This window comes from Mus caroli, unplaced genomic scaffold (assembly GCF_978045245.1).
Source record: "Mus caroli unplaced genomic scaffold, Mus_caroli_1 scaffold_2, whole genome shotgun sequence".
Classification (NCBI taxonomy): Eukaryota; Metazoa; Chordata; class Mammalia; order Rodentia; family Muridae; genus Mus; species Mus caroli.
The window spans coordinates 32728544-32754958 of record NW_028227257.1 but is presented as its reverse complement, the minus strand read 5'-3'; the positions used below and the strand labels follow the sequence as shown (position 1 = coordinate 32754958).

Sequence of the window (26415 nt, the reverse complement as noted above, 5' to 3'; positions counted from 1 at the left end):
TCTCATTGCCTCACTAAAAGAAAAGATAAGTGCTTAATTAAAGAGAGGAGATCCTGCTGGCATTGAAAAGTCTGTGTTCATGATACTTCTGTTACTCTGGGAATGGAAAGAGGAGGAGGAGGAGGAGGAGGAGGAGACTAGTGTCAAAGACAATGAGATGGAAGGTCATGGGACCAAGACAGTTCGGGGCGTGCCCCTTGGAGAGAGACCCCAGCCCCTCCTTCTTACACCTTTTATTAACATTTTGGTTCTGTGTTTTGGGGACTGAAGTCCAGCCTCTTCAATTTCCACAGGACACTTACTGGTCCAGACTGGCCATCTGCCCCCCTACCCTACAACTCCAGTAACAAAGTATGAGAACTTGGAGGACTCTGGGACCTGTGTGTGGCTGCTAACAGGAACCTGGTAGGTGATTCCAAGCTAATTCTGCAGAACAGAAGGGAACTTTTCTCCCCAGTCCCTCCCTGTCTTCACCAGAAATGGCATGGAATGCCTCCGAGCTGGGCCCTCTGCCCTTGGGGCTTTTTTTCTGGGTTCATGTGTGTTGGGAGTGTAACTTCTGTGAAACCCAGTCTCACATGTAAAGTGAATTGATTGCTCACACCAGACGACGTGATGATGTACGAGAGGAACCTGGGAGGTGCCTTCAAAAGTGGTAAATGGTGGTGACATCAGAGACCTGACACTGGTTCTTAGCACTTTATGAAGAAAGGCTCTAAATCACCCCAGATAAAGAAAAACAGAAAGAAAGAGATCCCTCCTATGTCTTCCAATTGACTACCAACAAGTATCAGGTTATTTTTTATTAGAATAAATTACATTTTCCTGGCACAGGAAACATTTTGAAGAGGTGGAAATATATGCCTTGATTGTGGTGGTGACAGTAACAGAGACAGTTGACATCCACAAAGCAGACGAAAGAAAAAGGCTGAATGCCATCAACCTTTTCATCACACTCCAAGGGACAAGCACCAAGCGAAAGAATTGTAATTCTTTCTTTGGCATTGTGGTCCTACTGTAAAGGGACTTTACCCAGACATCCCTCAAATCCACAGATGGCCAGATTGTGCTCCCAGGCCTGAGTCAGTCGCCCGACCTGAAATTCTTTTCTTATCCAATCGCTCCACCTTGCGGACACTATGGGCACCGCAGCTTCGATCCTGGCATCCATCCGTCGGTTTTGAAATGCTGGTTTAAGAAAGTAAACAGATCAGTGTCTGGAGCGCCAAGGTGGACTGATTTCATGCTTGTTTGTTTTGTTTGGGTGTTTGAGGGGAGTTCAGGGGGCTTTTAATGATTGAGAAGATGCTGAGGAAGATAATCTTCTGAGCTCCCAGTCTACTGCGGTGCCCTCCAACTTCTTGGAAAGGCTGTGGGCAGAGATGGAAGGCATCCCGACTCGTGTATCTCTTTCATTTTGGATTCCCCACCCCACACCGCTGCCTCTATGTAGTTTAGGAATTGGCACCGAGTTGGCATACTTTTACAGGATGGGGTGTTTCAGCCTCCCATTAACCGCGCCCTCCCCCGCCCCCAAGCGTCCACGCGGCGTGTCCCCCTGGTGGTAATATTCCGCTACTGTATAGCATGCAGTGTCAAGGCAAAGGCTCTGACCAAGGAGCCTTTCTGGACTGTAAGATGCACCACAACTTAACTGGATTTGAGGGTTGAATAGGATCACCTGGAGGCCAAATTACATGCTGGCCAAACGATGGTTTCTTCGTTCTAGTACCTCCCACGAAAAGCGGGGAAGGTTGGACCGAAGTCAGAATTTCTCTGAACTCTCCATTACACTCGTACTGAGCTACCTTCCCCTGCCGTCATCTAAAATGGTCTGAGACAGTTCGGGATCATGGGAATGGCGCCTGAGTGCTATAAATGGGAATTCCTAAGGGTCAGCACACTCCTGGCTCACGGAACCACTTTGCTGAGTCTGTGGTGGGTAGGGACTGCAAAGAGCAGCGCGGAAATGGAGGGACGGGAGGATTACAACCTAGGAAAAACAGGATGCTCAATGGTGATGTCCCCTGAGGATGCCAGGCCACCCGGACACACTGTAAATAGAACAGCTGCTCCCATGGTCAGACACTAACTCTAGTTTTGAGCCTGATTGCCCGTGGTAGCAGGCAGACTGTGGGAGTAGCACTGCAATCCGGGTGTGTTTCAGGGACAGAGGGACTCGGTGGGTCGCTTAAAGAGAAAAGCGCTTGGGCGCCTCCTAGCGGCCACACACGAAAAATCCTAGTTTTCCTCACCCCACGTGGTTCGCTGAGCATTGGAAACGTTCCCTTGCAAGCCCTCTTTTCCGCACTTGCTCTGATGGCGGCGCTGAGACCTATTCACCTCTTTTAATAACGATGCCCTGGGAGGGAAAATATAGAGGCTTTTAAAATCCAGACTCCGTGTGTGTGTGTGTGTGTGTGTGTGTGTGTGTGTGTGTGTTGGGGTGTTGGCAAAAGCAATAAAACTCAGATCGCTTCCTTAGCGAGATAGCAGCAGCTATAATGCTCAGAGGGGATCAGGGTTTATTTGCAGATCCTGGATAAAAGATGATATATCGACGAGGTTTAGAGTGTCACTGTGCCTGGCCTCTCGGGAAGCCACAAGTACATATTTCCTGAAATACCACCCAACACAATATCTAATCCAATGCCACTTAAGCCAGGGAAGAGAACGCCAGCATCCCACAAGTTTGCACCCAGCTTCTAAGTTCGAAGTGGAGAGAAACCACCCCTCCCTGGAGAGGTCTAGGGCACCTTAACGTTTCTTGCCTGGCCCTTGTCTTCAGTCCAAGTGATCACTAAACGATGAGCCCTAATAAATACGTTTGAGAAATGTCCTTACTCTTGGCAAATATTGGATTAGTTTTTTCAATGACCAGGCTCTTGAAAAGGCTGGAGAAATCCATGCCAGGTCTCAACTAAGCCTAACAGTCAATAGGTAAGGAAAATAAGTTATTTCCCTGGTGGGAACGGGGAATACTGAGAAGGGAGTGTTCACTCTATGGAGCTATCTACATGATGGCATTTCAAAGCACTAAAGGGGACAGAATTTGAGGTAACCTGACATTTTCATCAATTTAGTGGTACACATGGTCCTCCTACTTTCTCTAGAGATACACATCCAATTTCTATTTTATTTTCACAACGCAGTTTATACACTTTTTTGGTTAGAAAATATGTTGCTTATATGGGTGGTGTTTGTAGAGGTTGTACTCAGAACCAACTCAGACTGCTTAGGGAAGGCCACACAGGGTGAGTTCTTTCTAAGCATTGCTTTCTGCTGGAGATACTGAGAACTAATGGAGTCTCTTCAGGTGAAGGGTGAAGGCTGTGGGATAAGGTTCTGAACTGTCCCCGCCCCCCCCCCCCCCACTAAGATGCCAGCCGGTTACACCTCTGTAGTTCAAGTAAGGATGGACCCCCCACCCCCTTTAGCCAGCTTTGGTTATCAAATGATTCTGCCTGGTGAAAGATGCCTTGGAACTGACTGTGGCTGTAGCTTAGCTGGGCTGAGCAGCCCTCTGGTTTCTTATCCTCTTGGGCCTTTCCAGAAGTATGTGGAGGTCCCTTTGACCATCAGTCCATTGGTGCACGAACATATATGGTTTGCATATATCCAGAAGTCCAGAAGCCCTAGAAAAGCCAGAGTACCAACTAGTTCCTGAGCACCCCAGGCCTGGCTTCAGCATGGGGCACCTAACCAGAGCCTAGCTGTCATTTCAGATATAGTGAGCACCAGGGTCCCAAATCAAACCGTGGTGTGTGTGTGTGTGTGTTTGGAGGGAGGGGGGGGAGGGAGGGAGGGAGGGAGGGAGGGAGGGAGGGAGAAAAAGAGAGAGAGAGAGAGAGAGAGAGAGAGAGAGAGAGAGAGAGAGAGAGAGAGAGAGAGACTGACTCTGTGTCATGGGGCCTAGGCGGGGCAAGCGCCCTCTGAAGCCATCAAAGACAGGGTGGCTTTTTTCCCCCTCCTCCATCCTCCTCCCCAATAGATATAGCACGAATTTTTAATGCGTCTTCCTTTCACAGACAACAATACAGGGTTTGAAAGCCGGACACAATTTGGGTTTTGTGCGGGTCCCTCCTCGCGCTCCCTCGGCCCAGCTGGCCATATGGAATCCAGCATGGAGTCCGCGGATCACAAAGGGACCCAGTGACAGGCTCAACAAAACCCCAAGGAGACTTCTGCCTGACTCCGGGATTCACTGCCCGTGATAAGCGCGCTGAATGGTGCGGGTGGGGGGCTGGGGGGGCTTCTCTCTCTTCCCCTCTCTGTCCCCTGCGATCCTTTCTCTGTCCCTTTTTAATATGCACGCCTCTAACATCTCCAGCTCCCAGCTTTCCCATTGTGCGGTTTTGTGCGGCCCTCTGTAGATTGGGCGAAGATAGACTGCCGAAGCGGACCCTGAGCGGGGTGCGCTCCCAGGGCGCTAGGGTTAGGGCCACACAGGGCTCCACGGGCGCTTTTATTGACTCCTTGGGGACCCGAGGACAGAGAACTCCTGAGGACTCCTGAGCGGACATACTGAGAGTGCAGGCCTATGGGCCCTGGAAACCTGCAAGAGTTTGGGCCTTAACACTCCCATGACGGTCTGAGAGCGCTTGTGAGTGTTTGTGGCAGAAAGCCTGGACCCTGAACACCCAATACTCACCCTTCCTGCACTGCCCACCAGACCTCCGGACAACCACAGAGGCCCGGAGCTAAGGAGAAGTTGCACTTAGGCTAGAGAGGATTGGCTCCAGGGCAGGTTGGACATCTGCCTTTTGTATTGCACAGCAAACATAGGCAGTGAATTCTCTAGCTTTTACAAACAGCAAAACAAAACCCCACAGTTTCCAAGCTTGTGCATAGAACAAAGGGAGACTTTTCAGTATTTAGGGAAAACTGTCCCCTTCCCAGGGCTGATGGGAAAGGACCTGTAGGGGGGTATTAGAAAGACTCCAATTGCCATCAGTGATGGGGTGTGTGTGCACAAGGCAGAATATAGTGTAATCACGTCCCTTCGTGTGTTGTCCCAATTTAGTCACAAGGATAATCATGTTTGCTTTAGATATTGAATTAAATCTGATCACCAACTGGACGGGAGAAAGAGCGAGGGAATCATCTGGAATGACTCCCTTTGCCCAGCCGGCTGCCTCCTTACCTTCTAGCCTCACCTCAACGCTGGAGCTCTGGAGGACCATAGACACTAGATCCAAATAGACTGACTTTCAACCTCCTGGCATCTTAGAGATTGCTGGGCTCTGATTCATGAAGCCATGGTGAGACAGAACAGAAAGGCTTGTGCCCGCTGAGATGCAGGACCATGTGTGCTCCAGGCTCAAGCGACAAAAGCTCAGTTCGCAGTGGAGGAAGGAAAGATTGCCACCTCAGTGTGCTCATGCCCGTCCTCCTACCGGAGCCCTGGTGGCAGGAGTTCCACTCAACCCCAAGCTTGTACTTTCTAACCATCTACCCAGAGCCATGACCAAGAAACCAAGAACTATCCAGCTCCATCGGATCGGGTTCCAGGCCAGAGGGATGGACAAGATGGGGCATCAGTAATGAGAAGACTTCATTGCCTAGGATCCCCAGTCGCTCTACTTCCCTGGCTCTTGGGACTAAAGAGTTTGGAGGAAGGTGCCAGATCTGGTTCGGGCACCCAGGGCTCAGCCAGTTTCTAGAGACAGGCAAAGCCTCAGAAACCTTAGAGGTCAACTAGGCCTCAACTTGGTACGCAGATATTGAGAAAGTGGTGCAAAGAGAAAGCCATCAGACTCAATCTCAGACACTCCCCCCCCCAGTCCCCTTAGCCAGAGGTAAATTAAACTTAACAAAGTGATAGCCATCAAGTGTAGTGGTTTCAACAGCTTTTCAGGCTGAAGGAGCCACTCATAGATTTGGGCGAGTGAGGGGGGCTTGCTTTCCTTGTTTGGCGTTACCCAAAGTCACTTTCCCTCCCCCTGTTGGGGATTCAGAGAGTGCACAGAAGCCGGAGAGCGCCAGGGCCAACAAGGACTTTGGACCACTGGCAAGCAGGCTGAAGGCCAAGCTGCTCTGGTCCTGCACTGAATCGTTTGGGTCAGCCTGCTTGAGGCCTATCCCGAGCACTCCTCCACTGTCTGGGTAACCCCGCGGCCACTGGGCTGCTAGAGGAAAGGCCAGTACTAGCCCAGAATACAGCCAGCCCTAGGCTCCAGATTTAAGGTTGACCGCCCCTTCCAATTAGGCCCGGAGGGAAACTAACAAATTCAAGAACTGGGCTTGGTTTTGTGTCTGTTTTTTTTTTTAAACACAGGATTTTTATTAAAATTCTTATTTAAAAAAATCGAAAGCTTTCAGCGCCCGGCGCTCTTGGGGAACCACGTGAAACTGCTGAGTTCCAAGCTCCGATGCTCAGGAGAAAAGGGGGCCCGGGGGGTGCGCTCCCTACACATATTTTCCTTTTTCATAGTTGAAAAATGTTTGCACTGAACAAATTAAAAATAAAATAGAAATTAAAAAAAAACCCGATGCAACTCAAACTTGACCCACCGAAAACAAACGACAAAGAGAGGCAGGCCCGATGGGGATACAGGCCCATCCAGAACGTCATTTGGCAACGATCACTAGCGATATTTACAACGAAGAGCGAAATTTGCCACCAGTTGTCAGAACGTGTACATGGCCATAAATATTTAGCATTTTCTTATAAAAAAAGAAATCCTCTATATTTTAAAGTGTTCTCCACTTGCTTTTAGAAGGCTGACAATATCGCTACTCACACAAACATAGTTTACAAAATTCACGAAAGCAGTGCGGGGGTGGGAGGTGGGGTGGGGGTGGGGGCTGGCTGGTCCTTTCTCTTTTCAAGTGACAACGTTAACGTTGGGATGGTTTGGTCCCCTCAGGGAGAGAGAGGCAAAGAAGCGAAGCTGCACAAACATTCTGTAAACACGGCTTAGAGTTCTATCCTCTCCAAAAGTTCAAAGGGGAGAGCGATGGGGCAGAGTCAATGGAATCTGCCACTCGGGGAGGCACAGGCAACCTCCCTGTGCCTCCTCAACTGAGTCGAGAGTCAGACTCGACTCTATAATAATAATTATAATAATAATAACAACAACCGTGGTAAGGATCGAGTCCTCCTCGCCACCGGCGCCGCTGGGGTGGGGCCAGGGCCTAAGGCCTCCAGTCTTGGAGGGGCGGCGCTCACCAAGTCCACTGCTGGGCCTGGACCAGGGGGTGTGCTGTCGGGTACTGGGGGGTGCTGGCCGAGCTGTACTGGGCGTTGTACTGCATGTGCTGCAGCGACTGCGCGCTGTAGGCGGAAAAGGGGATGCCTGCCTGGAAGGTGGCGGCTGCCAGGTCCTGGGCTTTGAGCGCGTGGCACGGTTTGCCGTCCCTGACCAAGACCGGCACTGCCACACGGCGCGGCGAGGGCAGAGGCGTCACCTCCATACCTTTCTCCGCCCGGGCACGTTTCATCTTGTAGCGATGGTTCTGGAACCAGATCTTGACCTGTGTCGGCGTGAGACGGATGAGGCTGGCCAGGTGCTCGCGCTCGGGCGCCGACAGGTACCGCTGCTGCCGGAAGCGCCGCTCCAGCTCGTAGGTCTGCGCTTTGGAGAAGAGCACTCGGCGCTTCCGCTTCTTGCCTGCGTCCCCCCCGCCGCCCTGGGTCTCCTTGTCATTGTCCGGTGACTCGTCAGCCGAGGGCTCTGGGGACTTGGAGCTCGAGTCTTGGGGGGGAGCGCTGGCCGCCAGCCCGTGCACTGGGGGGGGGGGGGGGAAGAGAAGCGCATCAGGCGGCTGGAGGCCAAGTGCCACCTGGGTCACCCGGAGTCCCAGGGCTCTTCCGTGGGCCCTTGGCCCACTGGACCAGCCTAGACCCGCTGCCTTTGCAGCAATCCCCGCCCGAGGAAGCCGTCGGGGTCCGCTAAGGTTCAGAGGAGAGTCTGCGCAGCGGGGGCTCTGAGGCATAAGTTTCTAGGGGTTCCCACTATTCAGGAGAATTTAGTGCGAAGCAGAGTGTGGACGGTCATTGAGGGTTAAGGGCTCTGGACCCTTAAACAGTTTCCTCTTTGGAGAGACGTGGGCAGATTTTTAAAAGGAAAACCTCACAATCCCAGCATTGATGGGCTTGGCGGGGTAAAGCAGGTTTGGGGGGCTTTCGCTTTTGCTTTCGGGCTTTCTGGACGGACACACACACCCGCCGCTGCACGCACCACATAGTTTTTCTTTTTCTTTTACAATCATGCAGGGGCAGGGATGAGCTATTATACCCCAAGCCTCCTCCACCCTCTACTGCTAGCCGGACCCTAACCAGGGATCCCTGCTCCAGAAAGCAAAGCCAAGTCCTCTGGGCCATCTGAGTCCAGGGTACTCCGGCCAGAGCCATAAGTCCGGTTGACATCTCTAGCCAGCTCTTAGAAAGCGTCTCTCTTGTCCTTTGCTTTAATTTCTCCCGTAGAAAATATATGACATCAGGGACTGGGAAGGGATGCCTATCGAGGAGGGAAAAGGGCATACTAAGCAAATGTTTCAAAATCTAGGGATCCGGGATGGGACTTGGACATTAAATGGCTTCTTCCCCTAAACTCCCAGCGTCCACCCGGGTTACTGCCTTAGCAATGGAGGCAGCCACAGCCGTTGAGGCCAAGTTTCGCTACTTACGGGAGTATTGGAGGCCCTCGGTGCTGGCCAGCCAGCGAGTGTAGGGGTTGTCGCTGCTGTCGTAGAAAGGACTCTTAAGGGGCAGGCTCTGCACAGCGTCCAGGGCGCCCTGCCCCAGCGGCCCGGCCCTCTTGGCGGGCTCCGGCCCTTCGCTCTCCTCCTCTGGCCCTTCGGCCACCGAACCGTCTTCATCGTTGGTGTCCGGAAGGTCCAAGATGTCCTTGACTGAAAACCCCGTCTTTGTGTTGGTCAGCGACATGGTTCCGGACCCCGCAATTTATGCCACAAAGTTGTAGCCTCACTTGGTCAATTCGTGGCTCTCCCCAGCCCCAGCGGGCGGGGGAGGGGGGTTTAAGGAAAGGAATGGGGGGAGGGATGGGGGATGGGTTTTAATTATTGGGATAATTATTATTTAAAATGAGAGGACACTGTGGGGGGAAAAGGGAAAGGGGAAAAATAATAAAGCCCACCCGATGCCTCTCTCTTCTCGGAAAGCACGCAGAAATGTAGGCTGTGACTGGCGGCCTGCGCGCCCAGCGCCGCGCGGCCTCAGTTTGTAACTCCAGGAGAGGTGCCAAGGTGCCGTCAGCTCCGGCTCCGGCGGCCGCTCCGCGCGCGGTGGCGGCTGGTGGCGAGGAAAAAATGGGCCATTGCCTGAGCGATCAGTCCATATAAGGCTGGGCTCCACTCACGAACCTGGGGAGGGGGGATGGGGAGAAAAAGGGAGGGAGGAAAAGAGGGAGGGGGTCGAGGGAGCGAGAGAGGGGTGAAAAAAAAGGGGGGAAGAGACATTAAAACCGCAAAGGTTGGCCACGTGTGGGCGGGTCTTGGGAGTCAAGTGGATGAAGACAGTATTTGCAGATGTGAAATTGTGGGTTTTGGGGAGCTCTGCGCTCCCAGCCAACGGCCCTCTAGAGCAAGATGAGAGGTGTAACGTGTCAATTAATTGCAAAGATGGGGAGAGCTTTTTTTCTCCCTCAGTATTTACATACAAAGGACCACCGCGTCGCTCGCGAGTCCACACACTTGAAAGAGCCGTTTTAACAAATTGCATCTTAAGGGGGGGGGGGGTGGGGTGGGGTGAGAAAGAAAACAAAACAGAAAGGAGGGGGGCAAAGAATCCTTTTTAACATTCACAGGTTTCTACCTCTCCACGTCCCGTGCACAAGCCCCCCTTCAGCCCCCCAACTAGCCAGAAAATTAGCGATTTGTGGTGCCTTTGGAAAAGGGGGAGGGGGTGAAGCCTGAGCCGCTGAAATCTCTCCTTCCCATCGCTGGTGGTTCCCTAAACAAGATCCAGTTCAAATGGCAAGAGCCCAACTTCTGTAAGCCTCCTAGGTCAATATTTTGGTTGAAGCTTAAGGATGAGTACTAGAAATGACAAGTCAAGTAATTGATTCTAGTTAACCGCGAAAGAGCTGGAAACCCAGGAGAGGAATAGGCTTGGACATGCCAGAGCTACCACTGAGGACCACCCCCCTCCGGCCGCCTTTTATTTGCTAAAGACTCATTTACACCCCCTCTCCCAGCCCCCAATTTCCTAGTAGAGGAAGAAGACTGGCTCTCCACTTTCTGCTCTGCGGGCGGTCTAGAGAAGGGAGGGGCGGGAGCCTGCGGCTCTAGCAGTGGCAGGGTTCGGACCTGCGCCCTAGCGCCTTTGGCCTCTGCTTATTTCCAGCTGGAGAAGGGAAGAGCCTGGATACCCTGCTACCTTTTTATTATCCTAGCCTCCCAGGCCCTCTACCCTCCCAACCTTCAGCTAAAGGTGGAGCGGCCGTGAGAAAGAGAGGCGGTATTTTGTGTGTGTGTGTGTGCGCGCGCGCCTCCGATCCTGGTGAAGACCCAGAAATCCACGGAGACGAGGTCGAAGGTCTAGCGGATGTTGCTGCGTTGTCTTTATGTTTGCTTCTTACGTGCAAATGTTTTAGTTTCTCCAGTTTTGTTCTCCTCGGGGAGTGCGCTGGAAGGGCATGCTCCAGGCTTCCAGTTGGCTTTAGGTTAGTGTGAACTTTGCAACAACCTCTTTCAAACCTGGGAACTGAACTTCTGTAAGGTGGGAAGGAAAACGCTGTATCTTACACCCCCTTCATTCTATTTAAATTTAGGAGGTACGAGGCTGCAAGTTTGCTACATACCACTTGTTCGCCCCACTTAACATCAGGAGTGGGCTTAGCCTGGAGGGGAGGCGGGGGCAGAGAAGAACAGGATTGGTTCTTTTCATTTTTCCCTCTAACTGTCCTTGTTTGGGTTGCTTTAGTCCAGGCGAAGCAGACTGCTCAGGCACCAAGTCCTCCAAGCTCACAGCTGCTTGGGCCGCGGCGGCGCCCCCACCACCCCCGGGTTTCTAGAGCCTTGTGACAGCGCCTCACTCCGAGCTGCTCAGAGGCTTTCTGCAACTCTCTCTGCCTCGCCCCCAGTATGTGACGTGGGTGACAATGGCCCAGGTTGGAGCGAGCCCCACGTCGGCGCGTCCTGGGTGGTCGGACCCGGGCAAACACAAATACAAACCGATTGCTAAGCTGCGGACAATGAGGGAAATGTAGACAAATGTCCCGCTCCTGTTGGAAGCCTTTGTCCAGGCCCGGTTTTTGCATTTATTTCAGTGGCGAAATAATACATGATTGACGCTCTCTTTCAATGTGTCCTAACTGTTTGGAATAAATCTAAGGTTGTCCCTAGTTGTCATGGCATTCAACCCTTTTCAATGGACTATCTCTTCATTCATTTCTGAATCCGTCCACAATATTAAGGAAACCCCTTCATGTCGACGTTCCCCATTCCTCTTTCTCCTGCTTTTCTTTTCTCCTTTCTTCCTCCCTTTTCCTCTTGCAAGAATTAGTATCTGGTTTGAAACGTGTTCCTCAGACTCATTACTTTCTCTGTCTCCCCCCCCCCCCTTCTGTTTTTCCAGCTTCTTTCTCAGCTTTAGAGCCTGTTGCCTCTCCCTCCCTCTTTTCAGGTTGGGGCTCTCTGCCCGGCAGGGTGGGAGGGGGGAAAGTCAGCTTTCCAGAAGGGGGGGGCAATTTGGATCCAGGGGCAGGATGGGCTTGCTACACCATTGTTACTCAGTGGCTAAATAAATACTGGGGAGAAATAGTTTCTCAACTCAAGCATTGCAAGGAAAAAAATTCTTCCTTTGTTCCCCCTCCTTCTCTGTTTTAGAGGAAGGGACTTCTTTGAGGTTCAGGGGAGCCTCTATGGGGGTGGGATGTGGGGCCAGAGCACTGCTTGGTTGGACCAGGCCAGTTCTTGAAATGAGTGGAAAAGGGGTCGCTTGTTACCAGTCTCAGAGTCACCTTTAAGTCTTTGATGTGGGTGTTCCTCTGGGAGCCACCTAGACCCTGTCCATTTCCTTGTTAGACTACCTAGCACTCTTTGCCAACTTTACTCTCTGGCTTTTCCTAGGCATAGTGAGCCTTTCTTCTTAGAAGCAGTCAGTGGCTATTGACCACGCTCCTTTCCCAGCAAAGTGCACCAGAGAATTGTTTGTTTTCTTCAGGGAATTCTGGGAATTAATGGTGGGGAGGGAGTGCTTGCTTGGGTGCTTTGGGACAGACGCCCCTCCACCCCAGTTCACTGAGGTAGCAAAAGTTCACAGAGGCCGGGGCTGTCAGAATACCCACTCCTGGGTCTCAACTAAAGCAGACCAGAAGGCAGCTCAGCCCACAGGGTCTTTTTCTGCATTGCCTGAGGACCCATCCTTCCCCTGCGGACTCAGGAAGCCACCTGGCTCTTGCCCAGCTCCACCCTCACCACTTAAGCCATCTTTGAAGGTCTGGGGGCACTGGACAGCTAGACTAGGAGGGCAAGAGAAACTTGGGCCTTGCCTTCAGCTGCGAACAAGACGTGCTCATTCGGTCTTTTCCTTGGGGACCCGGAGAGTTCTGTTCGTCACCCTTCCGTGGCCCCTGGGGTTTCCACGTCTGCTTCCAGAGCGTTAAAATTTGCAATTGAAAAGACGTAGGAAACCCGCTGGGATGCTCGTAATTGAGGGGGAGAAACCAGGCTTGTTAGAAGATCATAAAATGCAAGTCCCTCAGGGGTAGCTGGCAGACGTGGGAAGGCCTGCACAGGCACAGCTGGAGGTAGGGGACTGGTCTCCCGCCTAGACGGAGCTCCAGCGTCCTCCAGACTTCGCGGGCTGAGCTTGGGGTCAAAAGAATGGACGGGTTAGAGGCAAAGGAATTTCTAACCAAATTAAACAAGCAGTTGTATTCTAAGGACACCCAAAAGGCCTCCCAGAAAGAGTCACAGCTGGGCCTTTGGACCATCTTCATGGCGAAATCCTACATATCCAGCAGTATGAGAGGACCCAGTCGCTTGCCCCTTCCCTCTTAGAAGAGTCTGGTATCAATGTCTTGCCGCTTCAATTCAGGATATGCGAGTGCCTGCTTGTGCTGGCACCGGTTTCAACTCTGCGAGGACCTGTGCTAGTCTTGTTCACGCAGAATTCTTTAGTAAGCTTTTTCCAAGCTCTGCGTTGAGGCCAGGAGAAGACAGCATTTTGAGTGTCGCCAAGTTTGTGTTTGGGCTCAGTTGCAGTAGTGGTAGGTCGGCCCTCAGAGTCTCGCTCTTGTACGCCTTTTCCTGATGTTGCAAACTTAGGGAGTTGAAGTGGGCACTAAAGTTCTACACGGAGCTACCCTGGGCTGGAGAGAGACCTGTTTGGCACTTCTCCTGGGTCAACCTGACATCCGGAGCCCTGCTCCTGCAGCACCCTTGGGCTTTATCTTCAGGATCTCATTCTTCCAACCCTTAGAAGAGGCGCGGTGAGTTACCAGCGGGCGACAAGAGGAAGGCCACCCTCTCCCTGGAAGCTACAGAAGAACCTTCTTTGGGGTGTTTAGGGGGCGCAGAGGCCTCGTGGGTGAGGGCTCACTCGACTTCTGTTGCTGAGCTCTGGAGCAGACTGAAGCACCCGCTCAGGGGGCTGGAGAGCACGGCCGCCAAGCTGAACAATCGCTGGAGGCCCAGAAGGGGAGAGAATGTACACAGGCTAAGTGGCCCCACTCCAGGACAAGTGGCCCTCTAAGTCGGCCGGTGTTTACCTGTTTACTTTCCAGGTAGCTCAAACACGAGCGCCCTTTTCGGTGCTCAGGAGCAAGGGGCCACCTACCTGCGACCTGCTTTCAGGGCCTCTCACTTTTCCTCTCGGTGGCTTTACGCCCCCTGTTGGGGAGGGGGTGAGTTCTAAACTCCAGCAGGCACCCTAAGGAAGAATGGTAGTTTGAGAAAGTCCAAAGAGGCTTTGGCACTTTCCTTCTTTTGGCACGAGCCCCTCCGTGTACCTGTGGATCAAACAGCCGTCCTTGCGTGGCGTTCTACCCCTACTCTCCCATCTCGGCTGGTTGGCCTCTTGGGACTTTTGAGTTCACATCCCCCTCAGCTGGTGAACGTTTGCTGGGTAGGTGCATTCTCCAGAGGAAGGAAAGACAGATGAAGTCTTAGGGGTGGGGATGAGGGTGAGGAATCTTGAGCGTCGGGTCCAAAGGGAGCAGGCGACCTTGAAGAGCCCAAAGCTTCAGCTATCCTCGGGCACCCCTCATCCTCCACACCTACAAAGCATTTCCAATCATGAAAAATACAAGGTCTCTTCCCTTTATTTGGAACACTATTTGTTTGACTTCATTTCTTTTATTATTTTCTTCCTTTCTTTTTCTTCTTCTTTTTCTCTTCCTTCCTTCTTTTCTTTCTGGAATAAAAGGGGCTGAAAAGAACTCCCCTTGCTGGTAGAGTATGTGGCTGAGCTCTCAGGCCCTGCACACCCCATCTCAGATAACAACCTTCAAGTGGATTAGTTTATTGTCTGGTTAGTGCTAAGGTGCAAGCGTTTGTCTTCTTTCACTCCCGAAACAAAGCGGCGCACCTTCCTGTTCCAGCGATGATTAACGGCGTCCACACAAAGGTTTTGTCGGAGGAGAAAGGTTTATTTTATCTCTGGTTGGAGGCAGAGACTGGTATGCACTCTAAATAGAGGGGCATGGAAAATGGCTCCCATCCTGATTCCTGTGAGTGGTCATAAAGATCACTTTTTTTTTTAAGGCATCCTCAAAAACAGGCTCCAAGGAGGTTTTTGGCAAGAGCTGGGGTTGCAAGAGGTTGGGGTATCAGCCCTGCCATCCCACGTGAAAGAAATTCTGACACTGTGGCCCAGGAGTACCACTCAGCCCCCTTCCAAACCCAGAAAATGAAGTTGGGGGGGGTGTTGTGGAAAGTCAGCTCTAGCTTCAGTTGGTTGGCATGTACCTTTGCCCCTGGGGCAAGTGCACTGATAGAGGGTGTGTGAATGCTGCAGGGAGGCCAGACATCTAGCAGGGAAGAACCTGACCTCACCAGTCATATAGAGCAGATGGGCCAGTCATGGAGGCTGGCTGGATGAAAACAGTCTACTGTGAGTTCAAGCTTAAGGTGAGTTTTTCTCTCCTTCCTTCCTTCCTTCCTTCCTTCCTTCCTTCCTTCCTTCCTTCCTTCCTTCCTTCCTTCCTTCCTTCCTTCCTTCCTCCCTTCCTCCCTCCCTCCCTCCCTCCCTCCCTCCCTCCCTCCCTCCCTCCCTCCCTCCCTCCCTTCTTCCCTCCCTTCTCTCCTCCCTCCCTCCCTCCCTCCCTCCCTCCCTCCCTCCCTCCCTCCCTCCCTTCCTTCCTTCCTTCCTTCCTTCCTTCCTTCCTTCCTTCCTTCCTTCCTTCCTTCCTGTCTGTCTTTGGCACATACCATGGCATTAATTCTTTAAAAGCAGGAAAGGTAGGATGAAAGGCACTAACCAGATGAGTTCCCTATGTCTTCAAAAAGGTGGGGTCAATAAGTTTTCCAAGCCCAGGAATTGAGCTCCAATTATGTTGGCAGATAACCAGTGAAAAATGATCAGACCTAGTCATGAGACCTACAGCCTGGGGTCCCCAAGCAGGTAAATGTGGTTGCAGGAGAAAGATAGTTAAGAGATGCAGTCCTCCTTTTCTTTTTCGAGGCAAAATATATAACACTTTACCAATTATCTGCCCCCACCAAAGGGAGTATTTCCCTAAGATGTAAATTGTCATAGAAATTGGGATTTCTTGTATTAATCAGCCTTATTGTGTGGGCATAAGACCCCGAGGGTATATGTTAGGACTTTGATAAACGCACTTTAATGAGATCTTTGAAAATGCATCCAATAAACTAAGAGGCGAGAAAAGCCGTTTAACTTTCATGGATGTTAAATTGAACACGAAATGTGGCTGCGGGCAGACTACAAAATGGAACGGGCCTCCCTCCAATATTTTCTTTAAAAACGTAGCTTTAAGCCCCCCTCGGGCCAAAGGAGCCTTGTTCCAGCCAATCCATTATCATCGCTTATTGGGAAACCAAACGACACGTCCCCGCGGGCGAACCCCTTTCCTTTATTCGTTAGCACAGCTCTAATGATTAAATATGGCACAATGAGATTATGCATCATCACTGTTGCCTTCAGGAACGTTCTTCCAGCCAAACCCGACCTTCCCTTGATAAAGGCGATTCCAATGCGGGAGATTCGGGTTTCTCAGGGATGCAAGGCTCTGAGAGCACTTTCTAATCTGAATTTACTCCTTAACACGTGACAGAATCATTACCACAGACTTTGGGAGCCAAGCTGCTTCTCCTAACCCGTTAGCATTCAGCACTTCAAGACAGACCAGGCGGGCTGATGGGCAACGCAGTCACCCGTGCGAGAGGAAGGCAAGCTCTCAGTCGGAGCTAAGTGCAGGCAAAGACAGACACACACCCGCGGGGGCCTCCCGCACAGAGCACTGAATAGGGACGGCTGAGTCTCTGTCTTATCTCTCCAACCTGGCACCAAAGGTTTTTCAGGAAGCAACGTCCCCTCTCCATACCAAATTCCAAGTGCCACCAAAGTGGAGAAGGAGCGAGAGGCATAGAAAGGCCTGTTTGTGAGTCTGCGTGCTGGGGAGGGGAGGGTATGATAGGATCAGTGGAGGGGTCTTCCAGAAGACACCCTGACTTTAACAGGCCCCACCAAGGTTCATTTCTGATCCTCTGGCGATCTCTACTGTCACAAATGAGAACTGTCCAGAGCCCGGTGAGGCCCAGGAGACACTAATGTTTCAAGCAGCAGGTTTTCGTCGCCTCCCCGAAGATCACCATCTACGGCTCCAGCCCCCAGCCCTGTGGGTCCTTGAATCTGATTCCCGCCGCTCACCCTCCAGCTCCTTACGGCTCCCGGAGCCACTCGCGTGCCAGTTCCGCCCCAGAAGGAACCTTCCTTTCTCATTAGGCGCCATCTCCAAATTCCTTGGTATTCTGGCCTCTGCTTACCAAGCTGAATCGTGAGTCACCAGCGGCGCGCACCAGGAGACTCACCCCTCAAAGGTGGGGGCCGCGGCGCGTCCTTCCTCACTGCAGCCAGCAAAGTCGAAGAGCCCCGGGGGGGTGGGGAGGAGGCTGGCGAGGCGCTGGACGCGCCCGTTCCGCCTCCCACTCCCCGCGCTGCGGGGACAGCTCCGCGGCGTTTCAACACCCGCCTTTATCTAGTCCTCCACCTCCCGGGACGCCCCCTCCCGCTGCGCCCTTCCCCCTACCGCAGGCCTCCCGGGCGGGGCTCGAGGGTCAGCAGGGCTCGACGTGGGCGGTGGTGGCAGTGGGCGCCGCTCCTGCCCACGGAGCTGGGGGGACTCCAGCAGCGGCCCAGCTACCCCCCGCCCCCCGCCCCCAAGACAGCCCTACGTGCTGTCAGGTGCGGCTGCGGGAACACCTGGAGTCTGTGGCAGGTAAAACTTTTCTCAACGACAGATGCGACCAGAGGGAGGAGGCTGTCCCTTCTCGAGGCCTCCTTCCCCTGGTGACCAGCCAAGTCCTTGGAGGGCTTAAGATGCCTGTGTCTGCCCACCTGCTGCTTCCCGACTCCGTGACTCTGGGACAGAGCCAGGTCTCGAGTCTAGAGATGGACGAGAGGGTCGCCTCGCCGAGCTGTTCAGAGGCTTGGTCCTCTAGGCGTAGCGAGGTCCCTGCCCGGGATGTGGTCGCGTCCCGGCGGTAGCAAAGACCGACCCCAGCGCCGGTCAGCCCCAGGAGAACAGACAGTGTGTCCTGGCAGTGGGAAGGCTGGGGAGCTCTGGGCTCCCGGCTCCTTCTGCAGCCCGGGGGCCGTTAGACCGAAGCTTCGGGCGCCCCGGGAGCAAGCGTGCATGCAGGACGTGCGCGAACAGGAGGCTCACCTGGAGTGCGGCGGCGCGGTTCCGCCTCGGCTAGCTTGTGCTCCCGGCCTCGGGTACTCCGGCCTGCCGCTGGGGAGCCCGGGTTGTGGCGCTGCGGGCGAGCGCCCTCCTCCCAGCTTTGGGCTGGGGCTCCAGCCGCGCTCACTCGCCCGCTCCGGGCCCCGCGGCAGCCGCAGCCTCCGCGGAGGGGCCGCTCCCCCGCGCAGCGCTCTGTTTGTTTTTCTAGCCCGACTGACGTGAGTCAAAATATTGGCCATATGTTCAGCGGTAATAAATTGGGTATGAGCGCAAACACACTTGGGCTTCGATGGCTCTTTCAGCTGCCACATGGCCGGCTTGAGAGGGAGGGGGTTTCCACCTTCCACCCTGCCGTGGCCCCTTCTCCCCCAATCCGGGTGGGATTTCTCCGTGGCGTCCCTCTGAGCTGGAGACCCGGGCCCACAGTCTTCCTTGCACTCAACCCCCCTCCTCTGTGCCCATCAGTGCCCAGCGCGGTGTAGCTCCTGGCGAGCCCTGGCTGCTGGTTAACAAGGTCGCCATCTATAAATTGTTTGGTCGCTAAGACGCCATAAAACCAAAGGGCCAGATGTGGCACGTTATTTATGTGTGAAAGCGCATTTACTCTAGATATGCGAGTCCAAGGCAGATAGCACTTCGTAGGAGGTCACAGACCTCTGGGCCTCTGCTTCAGTCTCCTCCTCTGGTGCACTACCCAGCCTAGATTGAGGGATGTAAGTCTTCCCGGGAAAGGTGTTCAGCTCTCTGCAGCCCAGGAAGTATTTGTGCCAAGGTGCCACCTGTGCAGGATTAGTCAACCTCACTCCCCACCCCTCTTCAGACCCGCTTCTGTTTCCTCTCTCTTGTCCCCTTCCCCATCCCTCAAGTCTGGGAGGCTGTTTTCCTTTCTCTCTCTCTCTCTCTCTCTCTCTCTCTCTCTCTCTCTCTCTCTCTCTCTCTCTCTCTCTCTCTTTTCTTCCAGAAAGCCCATGACACCTAGGTCTGATCCAGGAAACCTGGGTTTGCTCTCTCTCTCACCTAGGTAGAGTAAGTGTGAGGGTTCCCAGACCCTCTAGGGAGAAATTAATTGGGGTGGGTGGGTGGGAATCAGGACAGGAAACCTAGGAAGGGGTAGCTCACCTGGAGAGAGAACTGAGACTCCTCCTTCCTCATGGACTGGGCTTTCTCAAGCCCAGGCTGTATTTAAAGTAAAGGCAGCTAAGGCCCTCCTAGGAAGCCACACCAGCAGTTGCATGTGAAACCCAGCCAGCCGCATGTGCCTCAGGAAAGCAAGGATATATTGTACTATTGGACCATAATAGAAAACAATTGTCTTGCTTTTCTCCTTCAGAAAGCAGTTTGCAGACTGCATGTCCCCAAACTGGTCACCTCACACTTCCCTCACATGAATTCATTAAGAGTCATTGTCTCTCCTGGCCATTATTTGATTCTTTCTTGAAGTGAACCCAGCTCTCTCTGTGGTTAATAAGCACTGAGCCAGGCCTCCTACCTTCCTTCTCATCTTCAAAACACCTGGGGTTCCCTGAATGGCATCTTCCTCCTGGCCACAGAAAATAAGAGATGAAAAATGTTACCCTACTGCAGGGAAAAACATAAACATCTGGCTTCACTATTACAAGGTACCCCTCCATCGCGTTCCCTGGATAACTGTCCTTAGGTGGCTCTTAGGGGCGGGAAATGATGCTATTGAAAAGAAGTGGGAGGGAAAGAAAGAATGAATATGTGAATCTGGGGGGGGGGCGGGGCACTCAACAGGTCACAAGAGAGCTAGAAAACCCACCTGGACACAGCCATGGATAACACCTTAGCAGACTATCCTGAAATCTTCAGTTACTCTAGAAAAATCTAAATGAATCTTCAGGCCTTCAGGGATGGTTGAGGTTAGAAAATTAGTAAAAATTAAAATTGAATTAATTAAATCGTTTCTGAGGGTTTAATCCAGGTCTTGCATGAACTAGGCCAGCACTGTACCACAGAGATGTAGTCAGTCTCCAGGGATTTGAAGTTATTACTTATATTTAAAAACTGAAATATAGAATCTTTGGTTTTTCACCACCTTCAGGAGTTTGTGATGCGTTGTTCCTTTGGGTGAACTTCCTGCTGCCTGTCCAACATTATACAAAAGGAGTTGATGGGAGGCCTTTACATTGGTTGCCTTATGGGGATGGATGTGCACTGTGATAAGACTGTCCCACTGGCATCACAGACATCTGTAAGGCTATGTTCTGGGATGGACAGGAGGGTCTTAGAAGCTTGGAATTTGTTGGGCTCAGTGAAGAAGTCAGCCTGAGAGACATGAAGCACCACGTTTACCAGGCAGGCTTCATCTCATCCCCATGGTGGCAAACCCCATTTAGAAAGAGCAAATGGACCACCCAGGTAATTGTTAGAATTCGATGCAAAAAGGATGTAGAGAGGACCAAGCTGAAGATGAAACACAGCTGCTTCATTGTATCTCCTCAAGGGCCCTGGGCTTCTTCAGAAACCCATTGCAAAACCTGGCCTCACTAAGCACTCCAGACCTGTGCAGGATCATCAAGCCCTGATACCTTTCCCAGCTTCACCTCCTCCCCTAAGACACGACTTCTTTGTGTAGCCATGGCCATCCCAGAACTCACTCTGTAGACCAGGCTGGCCTCCAATTCATAGAAAACCTCCTGCCTCGGCCTCCTGAATGCTAGGATTAAAGGCATGGGCCACCACCAAACTTTCTAATGCTGTTACTATTTTGGAAATGTTCCTGTCTGATCCAAAGACTTGAACTTCACAGAACTTTCATACTGGGTAAGTTTTGTCCTACAAAGTTCCCTGAAGTATCAGTTCTGAGACTTCATATGGTTCTTCTCTGGGAGGGAGCAGTTCTCGGAATTTATAAGTAAATGCTCACCAGTTGTGCATCCTTGACTTTTGCAGGTACATCTGTTGTACCTACTGACTCCTGTTGTAAGTGTGCTTTTCTCAAGAGTCTTTCTCAGATCTCACCTCCATGAGAGCCTCTCTGGACATTCATGTTTCTCACACAAGGCACTCTTCCTTGGTGAGACTGGCCATGTAACAACTCAATGCATGGGAAAAGCAAACATTTCTTACTGAGAGAACCATGGTATTACAATTTGGCTGACTGGTTGGGTCTGTGGGTTTTGTTTCTTCTTGAGACATAGTCTGTCCATTGTAGCCCAGGCTGGGCCTCCTTTTGGAATCACACAGTCACACTTAGCTGCACAATTGTCTTTGTTTTTTTTTTTTTAAGTCCAAAGGTATTTTAGTTCAGTTCAGAACACACTGGAGTTCTTTGAGGGCATACGTGCTTCTTTTCTTCCCACAGAACTCTGAGCAGAGTTGGGAAGCAGAAGACCGAAATCCTGCTTAGGAGTCTCCTAGGCTCCAGAGACCAAGCAGGGTCCCAGTTCTCCCTTATTTCCTGCAGAGAGCCATAGGAAGCAAATGCAGCACAAATGGGTTGTTTTGTGAAAGAGTTGGCAGCCTGTGCCAAGTCTTCAAGAGGTGAAAATCCAGTGCCTTTGGAAACAGAGCTAGGTTAGTAGTGAGCTGTAACGGGAGCAAATCTGCAGGGTATGGAGATGTGTGGTTAGGATGAAAAATTCCTAAAATGGACTTTTGTATTGGGCACACAATGCTGCAAATATATCACAGCTGACAGAAGCTGTACACACAACACAGATAGATTGTGCAGTTCATGACTTTTGTCTCAACAAAGATGCCCGAAAAGCCAACATCTCTTTTCTTCCTCTGGGTTAGAAGATAGGAGGAGTGGAAATGAAGCTGGGGAAGAACAGGAGAGTCTGAGCTGTAGCTCATCTTCCTAACTTTATGCTGATTATTTTTGAAACAAAGTTTTACAACGGTGCCCAGAATGGTCCTGCAGTTATAGTCCTCCTGTTTCAATGACCCCCTGGTCCACTTATTCCAAATGCTTTCAAGAACACAGGAAGTTGAAAGTCTACCAGGATGTACACCTGCCTACTGTCCCCCGCCCCAGTCAACCTCTATTAATGTTTTGCCTATCCTAAATGCACCTTATCTTTGCAGAACTATTCAGCATTAAGATTTCAGAAGTCCTGACACATTCCCCACTGGATATAGTTGCATGTATTTCTCAGGAATGGATCTTCTTCAAGAGAGCCACGATAGCAGTACCACACTTCAGAACATCAATAGTATCAAGGCCATAATACTGTCTGATAGTCATTCTTTATTTACAGTGCTTAAGTTTTACTGAAAACAAAATCTATTTTATAACAGCCTAGTTTTTTTTTTTGTTTTTGTTTTTGTTTTCAGATCTAGGACTTGTTCTGGGATTGTGTACTGTGTTGGAGCTTTTACTGGCGCTGGGCATTGAATCATCTATTGCATCTACCACGGAGTTATATTCGGTGTCTGTATTTGTTTACGTTTTTAATTGGTACTAGGTATTGACCATAGGACCTTGTGGTCCTAGGCTATATAGTAGGTTTATAGCACTGAGCCATACCAGCCTTGAAAGCTTGGTTAGTGTCTTTATTCTTTTGAAATGCATTACACTATTTCTCTGCCAACTGCTTTTCTTCTACTCTTCCCCCTTGTCATGGACTTTGGAGAATCCAGGGCATTGGTAGGCCACCCTATACTTTGGCCTTGCCAGATTACTTTTCTTGTATTTTTCTCGCTATCCTACCTCTGTTCAGCTACAAGCTAAGTGTCAGTCCCAGAGCATTAATAGAAGCATGCTTCACACATGGCTTAAGGACACCTCAGGTGGGGCACCAGAGTGTGTCTCGAAAGGAGGCAAATCACTTCTCTCTATGGCTGGCTGCCAGGTCAGCTCATGCGAGTTAGTGATCGCTGAGTCATTCATGTACGTGAATGACTCCATGGTGTTGGTCCAGTGTTCTTTGCTTCTGTGTAGATGCTCGATAACCACCAACTGCTTCCACACCAATTTTCAGCATCTCTCGGGGTGTCTGCTTTTCTGCTTCCATTCCTGTTTCTTTACCATTCCCTACCCTCCACTCCTCACATCTGTCTTTTCCCCTACCTCTCAAAAAAATCACAATGTAGCCCAGGCTGGCCTTGAACTACTGCTCAGCCCCCTTTAAGCTGTGATCTCAGGCCTGTGTCACCATGCTAAGCCTCTCTCTCTGTCTCTCTGTCTCTCTGTCTCTCTGTCTCTCTCTCTCTCATTTGAGACAGGGTCTCTGTGTGTAACAACCCTGGCTATCCTGGAATTCACTTTAGACCAGACTGTCCCCAAGCTTCCAGAATTCCACCTGCCCCCTGTCTCCAGAGTGCTGGAGTTAAAGTTGTGCACCATCATGCCTGGCCTGCTCCTGTTCCTTTTTGTTTTGTATTCTGCTGTAGTTTTCTTTTTCTTCAGTCCACTCTTTTGACAGCAGTGAGGGACACTGTCTCAACTGCCAGTGTTCAGGACTAAATAAAGTCCTGTTCCATGACACATTTTATTGTTTTCTAGTAAAAAAGGTGCATGGAATAGAAGATGTGAACTTTAAAATGGGCAGTCATATCATTTTCAGCACCTCTGGCTTATAGGATTATTGCAACCGAAAACCATGAGCATGCCTATCTACCTTTGAGCTATACCTTCCAGTCCTGGAAGTATTGCATATTAATATTTGCATGTTAAAGACTAGTCTTACTCTTTGGTTTCTGGTCAGAAGTTTCTGTCTGAATAGCATAGTTCTCTAACAGAGAGGTCACAGGGCAGGAGTGGGGCTGAGTCCCAAAGTTAGGTGTTCTAGGCTCAGGGTAGTCTAGAGGTTGGGCGTTGTTTCTTATAACAACATAGTTGCACACAGGTTCACTGTTCACCTTCCTCACTTCATGAATCACAGACAACATCCTCCGCTCTCCTCTGTCATTTGTTCTTCTTGTGGCAGTGGGGTGAGGGAAGGTGGGCATGGGTGGAGCCTGGGGAGTGTCCTACCAAGAGAGACTTTACCAAAGGAAGGCATATTGCTTGACATTTAAAATCAGAGAGAAAAAAGCAGCTTATGTTTCCTTGGAAGGAATTTGGCCACCCTTATATCATTGGAAGTAAAATACAGAAAGGCACAGAGATCAAGTGCAACTGGTATTTCCTGTAATAATCATGTAGTTACTGTCCCTGATCCTTTTATGTGTTAGGGGTGAGAGGATGAAGGTAGGAAATTAAACTTCCTTGTACTTCATCCAGAGAGCTTCCCATAGGTGATGGGCAATCCATTGGCTGAATTACAAGTTAGTTTTTGAGCCCCCTAGGGTTTTCTTGGTGAAGTTATATTTATCTGACCCTAGTGAGTTTAGCTCTTTGAGTGATTTTTTTTGGGGGGGATGTGTGTGTGTGTGTGTGTGTGTGTGTGTGTGTGAATATCATGGCTGATATCACAATAAAGGAAATGATAAGGCCAGAGCAATTACAGCATCAGAGGAAGAAAAAAAATTACATTTGGGACCAATCACAAAATTGTCATCTAGATCATGGTTGTCAAGTTGTAGCTGGTGCTGATGCTGCTGTTGGGGGAAAAAAAAACCCCTCATCATAAATCTCAGTGATTCTTTGACAGTTTTCAATTTCAATGGGAAATCATGGAGGTGAATTTGATAAAGGGCTTGGTGAGGAGGGAAAGGTTTCTCCCACCACTCCCGTTTCTTGTCAATTTTAGAGATCATCAGAGAATTTGTAAATCTTGTTGAGTTTAAGACTTTAAATTGTTTGGGCTGTTTTTTTCTTTATTTCAGGACTGGGTGTTGATACAGCAACCATGTGCATGATTTACCACTGAGCCACCCTACTGGCATCATATCAGAAGTGTTTGTATGGTAAGGACTTCGCAGAAGAAGAAACAGGTCATTTGGCCTGTCGTAGAGGAACTACAGTGTTTTTGGTCTTGTTTCTTGAAAAAAAAAATTACCCAGTCATTAGCTTCAGAAATTATTTTTACTTAGGCTCTGTGTTCACTTGGTGTATGAGTTTGCTAGAACTGAGTAATATGTACCATAAACTGAGTGGCTTAAACAATCATTTATAGTCCGAAGGCCAAAAGCCCTAAACCCACATGCTAAGCAGAGAAGATCAGGATTCCATTCTTAGCTTAGAGATGACTGTGTTCTTCCCATGTCTTTTCCACTTGTGCATATCTGCAATGTCTCTGTCCCCAGACCCTGTGGATGGAGATCACTCAGTGGTGGTGATCAAATCCAGTGCCTTGTGCATGCTAGCCTGGTGCTTTAGCATTGTACGTCAACTTCAACCTAGACCGTCTGCTTTTAAAAGTGAAGAGATCCATCATACTCAATTTGGTAACATCCCAGTGACCACCTGTCTACTTGTTAAGCTCTGTAAATATCTCCAAATATGGTTGCATCCTAAAGATCAGTGCTTTGGATGCGATGAGAATGTTAAAGATCATGGAGGGCTTAAAGACCCAATGCCATATTTAGTCCAGTGTCAGTGCTGGCCTCTGAGTGTAAATGCTTTGGGTTTGGCTGTGTAGTATTTCATATGCATTTAGAAAGCTGCAACTTTTAAGTGAATAAAAGAGTTTGAATAGTAATTGTGGTGGTTTGAATGTGCTTGGCCCAGGAAGTGGCACTATTAGAAAGTGTAGGCTTGTTGGAGTAGGTGGGGCTTTGTCACTGTGAGGGTGGACTTTGAGACCCTCTTTCTAGCTTCCTGGAAGACAGTCTTCTTCCTGGCTGCCTTCAGATCAAGATGTAGAACTCTTGGCTCCTTCTCCAACATCATGTCTGCCTGGACACTGTCGTGCTTCCTGCCATGATGATAATGGACTAAACCTTTGAACTTATAAGTCAGCCCCAAATAAATGTTGCCCTTTGTAAGAGTTGCCTTGGTCATGGTGTCTCTCCTCAGCAATGGAAACCCTAACTACGACAGTAATATTGCTATTGTTTGGATCAGTGATTTTCAACCTTCCTAATGCTGCCCCGTGATGCTTTAATATCTTATGTTGTGGTGACCCCCCAACCACAAAATTATCATGACCTGCAGATTGAGAACCCCTGATTTGAATTTTCTTTTCTTTCTTTCTTTCTTTCTTTCTTTCTTTCTTTCTTTCTTTCTTTCTTTCTTTCTTTCTTTCTTTCTTTCTTTCTTTTTTTTTAAAATTCTGCCTTTTTGAGACAGCATCTCATTATGTAGTCTAGGGTAATCTTGAATTCACCATCTTCTTATCTCAGCTTCCCAAGTGCTGGGATTACAGATGTGCATCACCATGCTTGACCTGCTTTGGATCTTCATTGTCCCTACATGTTCAGGTGTGTTTCCTGCAGTGGCACCATTGAGAATTGTATCTTTTAGGTAATGGGGCTTGCACTATGGGACTCAGTATGGTGGCTCCTCAAAAAAATGTACCCTAAGTATTTGACATCAGTATACCACAGTGACACTTACAAAATATGCTTATAGCTTACTAGTCATAGTAGCAGAACTGTGGATTGTAGCCTAGATTTCTAACAAGAGCTGGATGGATAAAGACCATGTGGTGTATATACAGAACAGGCTTTCATTCATTTGTAGAGATGAGTGAAGTTTTGACATCTGAAAAAAATGGATGGGACTAGAAAT

The 26415-nt window shown here is 50.3% G+C and overlaps 1 protein-coding gene, 1 long non-coding RNA gene and 1 pseudogene across 3 annotated transcripts in view; 1 reads left to right on the top strand and 2 right to left on the bottom strand.

Annotated features, from left to right (window-relative positions):
- The window catches only part of LOC110289197 (glyceraldehyde-3-phosphate dehydrogenase-like), a 542712-nt pseudogene that overhangs the window by 413996 nt on the left and 102301 nt on the right, over positions 1–26415 (bottom strand).
- Positions 832–8890, bottom strand: Nkx2-2 (NK2 homeobox 2). 2 transcript variants are annotated; one of them, XM_021155884.2, is made up of 3 exons: positions 8632–8890; positions 7419–7730; positions 832–1188 (listed from the first exon to the last, which is right to left on the bottom strand). In XM_021155884.2, the coding sequence occupies exons 1-3, from the start codon at positions 8888–8890 to the stop codon at positions 1013–1015; spliced, it is 747 nt and encodes a 248-aa protein (XP_021011543.1). In that variant the 3' UTR covers positions 832–1012. The 2 variants fall into 2 exon arrangements, with proteins under 2 accessions (XP_021011543.1, XP_021011542.1); XM_021155883.2 differs by lacking the exon at positions 832–1188 and having other exon boundaries at positions 7168–7730.
- The window catches only part of LOC110289602 (uncharacterized), a 121853-nt gene continuing 102781 nt past the window's right edge, over positions 7344–26415 (top strand). The window contains exon 1 of the long non-coding RNA XR_015046067.1: positions 7344–7533. This is a non-coding gene — a long non-coding RNA (uncharacterized LOC110289602). The remainder of the gene's footprint in view (positions 7534–26415) is intronic.

What these genes read in the sequence shown, in the direction of transcription:
- Nkx2-2 (XM_021155883.2), bottom strand. Translation starts at nt 8,890, where the DNA reads ATGTCGCTGACCAACACAAAGACGGGGTTTTCAGTCAAGGACATCTTG. An exon ending in CGAGGGCCTCCAATACTCCC is followed by an intron (nt 7,731 to 8,631) that starts GTAAGTAGCGAA and finishes CCCCCCCCCCAG; the next exon opens with TGCACGGGCTGGCGGCCAGC.